The following is an 11971-nucleotide window of genomic DNA, read 5'->3' as shown; positions in this document are numbered from 1 at the left end:
AGCCAACCGTTGAAATCTATTATTGTGTCTTCATGTTGAAAATGTGCCTGTGTAGCGCATGCAATAGTGCGTGTAACATGTTGTTAGTAATACCGTAATTAAACTTGTCGACACAGTGGATATGCCTACTATCTTCTACAACTGCGCAAGGACAAAAAACAGCAACCATTATCTATTTTTATAGAAAAGGGACCGCCTCTACTACTCCCACCATAATAATAGTAGCTGGACTTCTATTTTCATTTGTTGGAAACAACTTTACTGCTTTGTACTTTGGTTGTTTCACAAGTTCAGTTCAGTGCTCTTTCGAAGTTCGTTGGTAAAGTGCCAAATACAGCGGCTTCACAAATCAACAACAGGTTATTTTGACAATAATCAGTAGAATTTTAATTCTTGCGAGATTTTGAATTTTGTGTATTAAAATATCCCAACGCGTACTCTGAAACAGCTGGTATTGATTTTTGATAACTCAGCTGATTGTCTTATCACAAAAGCGTTGAACTTTCATAACATAACCTATTTGTAGTAAAGTTTCTAACATTTACAATAATTATTTTATTCTTGAAAAATATAAGCGATTTTCATTGTAATTTATAATTTTGAGAACTATTAAAATATGTCGAACAGACATCCGGAAATCAAATATACACAGGTGAGTGAATATTTTACTTATATCATAATAACCGGCGGCACCCTATAAGGTAACCTATAATTATTATTTTATTACACCTATTATCTCACTTTACATTGCCTGTTACGGTTGAACTTGAGATTCTACACCCATCAAATTAATATTAATTGGTGTAGGCTATTTCTTTGAATCAGATCAAATTATTTTCATTTATTTTGCACCTGTAACATGTTAAGCTTGCTGTTTATATGCGTGGGTAGTCGAAATAAATTGAGAATTTTGAGATAGTCAAATACGTTTATAATAGCCAAAATTTTTTAATATTTGCATTTCCAACATGAAAGTTTAAAATAAATTTAATAACTTACTACAGCTCAAATCAATGACGAAGTAATAGAATTGAGGTAGGATAGAATAGGTAAGATATGCTACCTTCTCCCTATTGTAATTATTATAGTTATCAACTTACCTACCATATTAGAATAAATCTTAAATTGGATACAGAATAATAAAAGGGCGGGTTACTATTTTGGATAATAAAGTTATACAGTTCCTGGTACTGTACAGTAAAATTTTTTTCTGATTTTGATGCCCACTTGAGCTCTAGGCTTGTGCGTGGAAAATGTGGCGGATGCTAATGAGAGATGAATAATTAATCTACCCATGCTCTAATAGTACTATTAATATTCTCCCATGTTCTAATAAGGGACTATTCTTAATCGCTTCGGACGGGCTGAGTGGGAATAGTATTAGATAATTAGAATTTATTTTAGGAATTATATTTATACTGTGCCAGTTACTTTCACTGTTAGGTACTACTGATATATAGGAATCCTACACGCGCGGTATTTTTCCGCTTGTTTCAGGATGTAGGATTTTGGGGAAGAGGGAAAAAAATGTACATTATAAGAGCGGAATAGACCAATAAATGTCCAATCCCGTAAGAAAAAAACTGTAGCCATGCTGTATCAATGCTATAGTCGACAGACTACAATATTGTAAGGTAATAATAATAATTAACTTTCTGTCCATAAAGTGACCATGCAGGGCATGCTCTCAAGAGACAAGTCAGAAGAAAAACATAAAAGGTAAAAACCAGCAGCGGACATCACAGCGCCAAAATTAATCAAAGAATAATAGACTACAGTCGTCGCGCAGCTAGAGTCGTACAGCGGTACAGTAATCGCTTAGGAATTGGGCCTTGAGAGACTGTAAACGAGCGAAAAAAAATGTTGTGCGTCTATTTGCTAACATAATAGTCATCAATGGGCCAGAGGCAATTTTGCACTCTATACAATTGGCATTGTAGGACTATTACAGATTACAGTAGGTAGTCTATTTAATTTTATTTTTCTGTAAAAAGTGTAGATGAAATGTTTTTTCTGTTCTGCCCTTACTATGTGTTCAGGAATCATATCTCAACCTTCGGTATGATCTATTTTGTTTTACTACTGCTCCTTTCGGTTGATTAATGAAACGTCTCAGTATTTTGCATAATTAATTTACAAGGATAGCACTGCGGTGGAGTGTATTGTAACTTCTAATTATTTGTATTATAGAAATGATTTAGCCTATCTCTTTCGGTTGGAGAATTTATTTTATCATAATTGTGCAAGTCAATTCTGAATTAAAAAAAAACTCAATAATGATGAAAAATCGAAGTTTATTAAAATAATTAAATTGAATAAAAATGTGACTGAGGACGTAAGGACCTAGAAGATGAATTAATATCAACCTTTTTTGCTACATGTTGAATCACAAATAATAAAGTTATCTACGAAAAAGCTGTCTGGTACCCTTTTTGTCTTAGTTTTCCCTGCAATTTATTTGCTCAAAAAGAGTAGCCTCTAAATTTTGTGAAGTGGTTAACAAGTAACTTACCTACACTTGTAGAAATTATAATCTGTAGGCTATATTATGTTACTCTCAAACTTAGAGTAGGGAGTTCACTTTTTAGAATCATAGTTCAAGTCAGAGTGACCCAACTAAAAAAATTATAAAATATTTTGGTTTAATCATTTTATGGTTTTGTTGAGAGTTTCTTCAATAGCTGGTCCAAGCACTAGGGCTCAACCCTGTATTAAAACATTTTTTTGAACATTTTTTTTTTTTTGAAGTTTTAATAACTATCCATTTTTAAGCAGTTTATTTTATTTTGAACCCTGAAACCTACAAATACGTACCGTTCAATAGTAAAGAGTGCCTGGTCTCAACCACTAAGAAACGCAAATTTTTGTTACGCTATTTTCCCTTTTCCATATTATTTTTTATCTGTGACTAAATAAATTTTATTTTCCTTCCACAGCTATTTATCAACAACAAGTTTGTCGACTCCCAATCGAAGAAAACATTCTCTACTATAAATCCAAGTACTGGCAAAGAAATATGTAAAATTTCAGAAGCCGACAAGGTAAGTGAATAACTATAAATTGAATACAGAGTGAGTCATTATGACTCATTATGTATGGGATCCCTTCAATAAGTTGGAGACTGTTGTAGATATATAATACTGTAACTTTCAGGATAAGTTATTGGTAAAATTCTCTACCTTTTGACGTACAACTGAATTTCAACCCTCATTAGGGGGTTACTTAGGGGTTGTAACTGGAATATTTTAAATGTAAGAACCCATTGTGTGGTACATCATTTTAAAGGCTTTTTTAAAACAAAAAGGATGGCATCGATAAAAATGTTCTATGATTCTTGTATCCAAGCGGCTGACTGAAGTTGTAGCTTTTAAGGTAATGAGGGGTTGTAACACAAATATTTTAAATGTAAACATTCATTGTGTGATACATCATTTCAAAGGCCTTTTCAAAACGAGAAAGATGACATCAATAAAAATGTTCTATGATACTTTTATCCAAATCGGCGGCTGATTGAACTTTATCAATTATTTCTTTGAAAACTAAAACTTCAATCAGAGTATTTGACCAATAACTTATCCTGAAATTTACAGTATTAGGCCTCCATACCATACTCACTCTGTATATTAGGCTATAACAGTTTAGATAGACCAATGCTATAAAAATATTACTGGAGATAACGTTATTGTTTCCAATATTTCACTTCGGCTATAACAGTTTAGATAGACCAATGCTATATAAATATTACTGGAGATAACGTTATTGTTTCCAATATTTCACTTCGGTTGCCTCGCAAATGTCGTATATATGTGTATAGGGTCATCACTGCTGATATACTTTTGAGTTGTGGGTGAGTGACATTCTCTCTGTTTTTTTTTCTAGTCCGTAAAAAGTTTTATCAATTCTCGTTGGTTGACTACTTTTCTTCTTATCGCATACTACATACTTCACGTTCTCCAACTTTGTACATTTGTGACAAGTTATTTTACTGCCATTCTGGAAACAATCACTCGTTATGAGCTCTATATTATCATTCCTTACAACTCTTGTTAAAAGCAATAGAGAACAATTTCCGTTTGTTGAGATATCAATGAAGAGTTGAAAAATATAACTGTATGGCATTGTGAGAAATGAAGTTAGAATGACACTTTATCTTTGAAAAAGTTAAATTATCGTTTCATACACCTTTACATTTAAAACGGATGTCAAGATTGGAATGAAAAAATAGCTCACTGTGAACAAATAGGCCTAGTAAAATAATAGTTTTTAATTCAAAAAACTGAATGAAAATTCATTCTGTAAACTGTAGGCCTACTTGTAAATTTTATGAATAAAAATGATTTGATTGATTGAATGCAGCAATAATGCCTCATCATTATGCAATAATATAATCTTGAAATTGATGAATTGTAATATTCATGCAACCGACATTTATGTGAACAGTATAGTAACAGGTGTTTTCAATGACTAGCCCACAGTAGTCTATTATGCAGCTACAACTCCCATATTCCGTCAAGTTTCATAAATGTGGTTTTCATAGTGATGGCTGCACAAAAGCTGATTAAATTTCAATCGTGATTAATTCCACTAGAACCAATCAGAGAAGCCGTCTTATCAAAAATGCCTTCTCTCATTGGCTCTCGTAAAATTAATCACGGTTAAAATTTCACCGGCTTTTGTGCAACCGGACCATAGACTACGTTTTATTAGATACCATCAAACAACAAAAAGTGAATATAAACTTTAAATAAAACCCTAACTGTTGATACGTTCTAAAATTATCTACTGTAATATACCTATTTAATTCACTTTCATTTATAAGTGCAACATATTGAAAATTATTTATATTATAAATTAATTCATTTTAGGCTGATGTTGATTTAGCGGTTGAAGCAGCCAATGCTGCTTTCAAGAGAGGTTCATCATGGAGATCCATGGATGCTTCTGCCAGAGGAAAGTTGCTGTACAAGGTATTTCAATTTTTTTGGCATATCTAAAATTAGTTGGATTCAGTCCAGGCATAGAGCAAATATAGCATAAGCGCATATACCTCTTGTTATCTTTTCTGTCTGATGCTATCTTTTCTCTATGGTCCAGGTGACACAAACTTCTCGGTTGATCTATAATCCAAGTTAAAATAGATCATTTTATAACCAATTTCAGCTTTGTTGGTAAAATAATAATTGATTCTCCCTTATAACTTGTCTTTCATATCAATATTAAATATAAGCTACTTTTAATATTGTATATTTTCAAAATATTTCAAATTTAATGCGAGATTTTTTTCTAGTGTTTGATAATGATGCTTCTATCGTTATATTGCATCAATAAATAGCTCACTGTGAACAAATAGGCCTAGTAAAATAATAGTTTTTAATTCAAAAACTGAATGAAAATTCATTCTGTAAACTGTAGGCCTACTTGTAAATTTTATGAATAAAAATGATTTGATTGATTGAATGCAGCAATAATGCCTCATCATTATGCAATAATATAATCTTGAAATTGATGAATTGTAATATTCATGCAACCGACATTTATGTGAACAGTATAGTAACAGGTGTTTTCAATGACTAGCCCACAGTAGTCTATTATGCAGCTACAACTCCCATATTCCGTCAAGTTTCATAAATGTGGTTTTCATAGTGATGGCTGCACAAAAGCTGATTAAATTTCAATCGTGATTAATTCCACTAGAACCAATCAGAGAAGCCGTCTTATCAAAAATGCCTTCTCTCATTGGCTCTCGTAAAATTAATCACGGTTAAAATTTCACCGGCTTTTGTGCAACCGGACCATAGACTACGTTTTATTAGATACCATCAAACAACAAAAAGTGAATATAAACTTTAAATAAAACCCTAACTGTTGATACGTTCTAAAATTATCTACTGTAATATACCTATTTAATTCACTTTCATTTATAAGTGCAACATATTGAAAATTATTTATATTATAAATTAATTCATTTTAGGCTGATGTTGATTTAGCGGTTGAAGCAGCCAATGCTGCTTTCAAGAGAGGTTCATCATGGAGATCCATGGATGCTTCTGCCAGAGGAAAGTTGCTGTACAAGGTATTTCAATTTTTTGGCATATCTAAAATTAGTTGGATTCAGTCCAGGCATAGAGCAAATATAGCATAAGCGCATATACCTCTTGTTATCTTTTCTGTCTGATGCTATCTTTTCTCTATGGTTCACTGTCCAGGTGACACAAACTTCTCGGTTGATCTATAATCCAAGTTAAAATAGATCATTTTATAACCAATTTCAGCTTTGTTGGTAAAATAATAATTGATTCTCCCTTATAACTTGTCTTTCATATCAATATTAAATATAAGCTACTTTTAATATTGTATATTTTCAAAATATTTCAAATTTAATGCGAGATTTTTTTCTAGTGTTTGATAATGATGCTTCTATCGTTATATTGCATCAATAAATTGATAAGAATTTAAAATTAATTTTATAGCAAGATTTATCACTCATGTTTTCTTCTCAATGATATAATTATTGATTCTACTGTTGACCTATTCCTATCTTTCTCTTGAATTTTTCATTTGATATTCCTTCACGAAATCTACTTTCCATTACTCTTATTCTTTCTGAATGCATTTTTATTGGAATATAAACAAAAATATCCTTCTTCAATGTTGTTTTCCATCACGAACTGCTTATTATTAAATCACTTTTTGCTATTAGAAAAAACGACTAGCAGTCAGATATTTTACAATAAATGAATTAATCACTCACTGTGACAACGAGATCTTTTAATTAAATCATTTATTGTAAAATAATATATGACTGCTAGTCGTTTTTTCTAATAGCAAAAAGTGATTTAAAAATATCCTCCCAATATGGTAATAATTATTGAAAGCCTCACTTTATCTGATTTTGAGACAAGTAGCCTAGGCCTATAGAGAATTTTGAAAAATGACCTTGTTTGAAATATATTAAAACCATATCAACGTCGTATTCTGTTGAATTCATTTTGTAGTCAATTGGAATAATGATGGCATAATAATGTGAGAACAATTTTAAACTGGTTTGATTTTTTATAAAAATAACATAATATAAGTTACCTTTTTTAAATTGCCTGCTATCACGCAAGAGGCAAAATCTGTAAATAAAAAGCCATACAATGAGAAAGTCGTAATTACGATTTCAATTCTTCGTAATTGCTAAGTACTTTGGTCCTTCTGTTTATCTGCATGTAGGCCAAAACAATTTACCTAAATTAAATGATTGGATTGTGTTTGAATTTTGTTTTCAATGACAGCTCATCTAATTTGAAGTTCGCAATTCAAATAAAAATCAAATCAAATTTATTGCTTTACAAAAAAATGTTCACAAATAAATACAGATTACAAAATGTAATAATCATTATAATAGTTTTATCATGTCTGCTGTGCACTTCAACAAATTGATATGAAAACAATACTAATTTTCCTTTAACACAATATTTTTTTATTTTTCTACTTTTATTAGTTGAATAGTTTATTCTTACAAAAATACAGTTTAGATGCTTATGGCATCATCGAATTTAGAGTTAATATATAGAATGAGTTTTCACGGAAAGCACTAATCTTCCCAAACAAATTTCATTTTTCTTCAAATTGCAATATCACTATAAAAGATATACGCGCCGCGAACATGAGCAATTCACTTTTAATCAGCTGACTATATCTCTATTTTTACAGAAACGGTAAGATACAGATATAAGAAGCTTGGCATCAGCTGATTAAAAGTGAATTGCTCATGTTCGCGGCGTGTAAATCTGTACGCACCTTAAGATTTCATCAAAATATGCTAGATTTATAGACCACTCCCTGAACTCATGACTCATCTCTTCTCCCAATATTTTAGGAATTGTTTTGGGGAGAACCATGGAATTTTGTGATGAAACTTAATGCACAGAGTTAAAAAAAATGAAAATATTATTTATTCGGTTGAAAAACAGGTGAGAAAAATGTTGAGTAAAAATAATACACATGATATTTATCCCTAATTGAAGTAGATTATTATGTTTGCTATTCCAAGTTGTTTAGAATTTAGTACATTCAACTGAATACTGGTAAAATACTGATAAGCTGTCGATTCGTTAGAGCTTGCAAATTATTTTAATGAAGTAGGCTAATAATCACATATTTAAACGCCATATCTGTAATTTCCTAATCTGCTTAACTATTCCTTAATTTTCATCTTACACCCCTGACTCATGATGCATGATACTCAAGTAGATTAACAGTCAGTAGCCCTTAGAAAAGCGAATTTTCCTTCACATTAATTTCTAGCTTTTCATCGGTAGCTCAAAAATTTGAACACTTTAATGATTCTAATTATTTATAATTGATATTAAATATTTTGCTTAATAATTATATTTCTACATTGTTGAACAGCGAGCTGGCAACGTTGCGGAACTAGAAAAGGGTAGCGCTTCTGCTTTGGCAAATGATAGACAAGGTTAGCAAGACCATGTTATGTTAATCAAATACTGCCATTATAAAGTGGAGGTTACTATGGTACCTTACTAGCCCACAATTTTCCATGTGCCATCTAGCCATAGCAAGACCAATTTTATCAAATACTGCCATTATAACGTGGACTTCACTATAGTACCTTACTATAGTGAGGTCCACGTTATAATGGCAGTGAAGAAAGATAGGAGAACAACGTTGCCGCCTCATGTAGTACCTTACTCTATTGAGGTCCACGTTATAATGGCACAATTTAATTACCAATTGTATTGCTATCATTCAACAAAGCAGATAGCACTATCTCTTTCTCGCTTTGCTCTGTTTTGCCAGATCGTCTTTCAACAATGTAGAATTAATAATTAATTAACAAAATATTTAACTTTTATTATGAAAATTAATTTTAAAAATAGAATTTCTTGCTTAATAAAATATAATTGATTATTTTGAATGAGAATGAACAGTTAATATTACATCAATTAAGGCTGTGCAAAGTCTAAAAATAAACTTTTTACTCGTGATATTTTTCGAAGATTTTTGATTTGTATATCATGAAGCTATCAAAATGAAAAAACTTTATCAGGAAAACATTTTTTTCTGATTATTACTTTTTGAGATATGAGCGCCAAAAGTTTAAATTTTTGGGACAGAACATTTCATATTCGGTAAGAGATACATCCATGAGATTTAGAAGATAGATTCTTCATGGTATTGTTGATCTAATAAAATGAAAATTCTCCGAAAATATCAATTTTTGAGAAAGTTATCCAATTTACTAAAAATAACTTTTAGTTGAGTTATTTTTGGTAAATTGAATAACTTTTCCAAAAATCGATATTTTCAGAAAAATGTTTTTTTACTAGATCAACAATACCATGAAGAATCCATCCTCTAAATCTCATGGATTTATATCGTACCGAATTTGAAATGATCTGTCCCAAAAATTCAAACTTCAGTCGCTCATATCTAAAAAAGTAATAACAATGTTTTCCTGAGAAAACGTTTTCATTTTGATAGCTTGATGATATACAAATCGAAAAACTTTGAAAAATATCACCAGTAGAAAGTTTATTTTTAGCCTTTGCACAGCCTTAACCTGTATCACCTACAGTCTATAGAAGGCATTGACAAGACAGAGGATCGGCAACGTTGATCTCCTATCTTTCTCCAATGCCATTACAACGTCGACCTCACTATAGCCCATAATTTTCCATGTGCCATTTAGCCATAGCAAGACCAATTTTTATCAAATATTGCCTTTATAGCTCACTATATTCCAACATTTACATTAACAAATGCACAAATCAAATACACGATTAGAAAAGGACCAACAGGCCTAGCCCAAAACTGTTCCCTTTTGATAGTAGTAAGCCAATGTCTAAAAGTTAGGTACTATAGTACCTGACTATCCCACAATTCTCCATGTGCCATTTGTTAACAGAAATAATGATTGCTATACAATGTTCATAAAAGTGCTACCAATCTTCATGAAATGATGTCAATTGGTTTGCAGCTAGCGGATCTTATTGAGAGAGACATCACTTACCTCTCAAATCTAGAAACTCTTGATAATGGAAAGCCAGTTGGTGACTCCACATTTGACATAAACTGCGCCATAGATGTATTCCGCTACTACGCTGGGTGGGCTGATAAGATTCAAGGGACAACCATTCCGGTTGGTAAGTGCCCTTCTCATCTATCTATAATATAATACAGAAATATGTTTTGATGTTTACATGAGTATAATATTGTGGATTTGAGTGAAATTTTTAATATTTTTTTGTTTTACAATTTATTTGAATATTGTCTTTTGACTTTTTAAATCATTGTAAATATTGACTTGGCCTGTACTTTCTTGTATTGTTTATGGGTTAATAAATATCTTATCTTATCTTATCTTATTTGGACTCAAAATTGTGTGCGAAATAAGATATCATTTAAGTAGGATAACCTTTAGAATGTGTATTTCAAATTAAGGCGTGAAGCAGTTTTGGGCAAATGCCTGTTGTTTTTACCTGAATTGTATTTGCATATAAATAATTGAATTAAATATTTGGCTCATACACGTACGGGATTGGAAAATTATATATAACGCATCATCACGTCTGAACTACTGGACCGATCAACTTGAAATTTTACATACACATTCTCAATTTACCGAGGATTGTTATAGGCCTATGTAAATTCTTCAATATTTCGGTAGGTCAAGTCTTCAGTTTGTCAAGTTTTTAATTAGTATGTAATATAATAAAATACAAAAAATGGCTTATACACGCACGGGATAGGAAATTCACGAATAACGAATCATCACGTCTGAAATCACTGGACTGATTAACTTGAAAAAAAGATTATAAATTTATCGAGGATGGTTATAGACTTATTTTAAGTTCTCCAATATTTCAGTAGGTCAAGTCTTCAGTTTGTCAAGTTTTTAATTAGATCTTTGCGAAGCACTGGTCACCTGCTAGTTTTTAATAGCACTAGATCGCCGGTTATACCGATGCATTATACTGAACAGCCTGTTAGCAATGCGAAAGTATAGTTTTCAGTTGTACGGCTTTGAATAGATCTATTGTGAGGTCCACGTTATAATGGCAGTATTTGATTAACATTGGTGTTGCTATCCTTGTCAATCATTCAACGAAGCAGATAGCACTATCCTTTTCCAGCTTTGCAAACTTGCCAGATCGGTTTTCAACATTGTGGAAAAATAATCAACAAACAAACTATTCAACCTCAATCATAAAAATGTTATCATTGAAAAATATATTTTTGATTGACGAATGAAATATAATTGATTATTTTAAACAAGCAGAATGAACAGTTGATATTACGTTAAGCTGCGTACAGAAATACGCGCCTCCAACACGCTCCGCGCACGTACCGCACTCGCTCCGCAATCGCTCCACGCACGCTCCGCAATCACTCCACGCACGCTCCGCACTCGCTCCCCGATCGCTCCGATCATGAACGTTACGGGAGATGTTAGCTCTTCTCGCGTTCCACTCTTGCTCCCCGGTCGATCATCAATCGATCTGCTCGAGTGACGTTCGATTGCGGAGCAGCGCGAAAGTCTTTACGCACCTTTAGATATATCTTTTGATTTTTTCAAGTCAGATGAATGTACTCTGTCTGAGTCATCGACAATATCACTAAGAGATTTGAATTTGTCTTTACTACTTTCAACGGAAGCAGTCTGTTTGAATTTTTGTGAAGTATTGTGGATTGATTGATTGTGCTTTTTAGAATCTATTTCATTTTCTACAATGCTTTTATTATCTGATGAGGTATCTGTACAGTTTTTATTTTGGAACAATCTGTCTCTCTTTTCAAATAATTTATCGAGAGATTTCCTAGAAGATGCTTTGTTTGGTGTTTCCCTCTCCGCCTTTCTTACTTTCTTACTCCGCCTAACTGAACTTTGAACATTATGATAATTGAATGAAAAAGACTAAGAAATTGTCAAAAAACCACAGATTTATTGATACTTAGAAAGACC

The 11971-nt window shown here is 32.0% G+C and overlaps 1 protein-coding gene across 1 annotated transcript in view; it reads left to right on the top strand.

Annotated features, from left to right (window-relative positions):
• Positions 1-232: 232 nt before the first annotated feature.
• LOC111053262 (aldehyde dehydrogenase, mitochondrial) overlaps positions 233-11971 on the top strand; it is a 34077-nt gene continuing 22338 nt past the window's right edge. Inside the window, exons 1-4 of the mRNA XM_039420005.1 lie at positions 233-652; positions 2937-3041; positions 4866-4967; positions 9986-10151. Coding sequence (XP_039275939.1) covers positions 617-652; positions 2937-3041; positions 4866-4967; positions 9986-10151 — 409 coding nt within the window. The 5' untranslated portion in view covers positions 233-616. The remainder of the gene's footprint in view (positions 653-2936; positions 3042-4865; positions 4968-9985; positions 10152-11971) is intronic.

The sequence above is a fragment of the Nilaparvata lugens genome, chromosome 2 (assembly GCF_014356525.2).
Source record: "Nilaparvata lugens isolate BPH chromosome 2, ASM1435652v1, whole genome shotgun sequence".
Taxonomy (NCBI): domain Eukaryota; kingdom Metazoa; phylum Arthropoda; class Insecta; order Hemiptera; family Delphacidae; genus Nilaparvata; species Nilaparvata lugens.
Note: the sequence above shows the minus strand (reverse complement) of the source record. Positions and strands in the feature narration are given on the sequence as shown.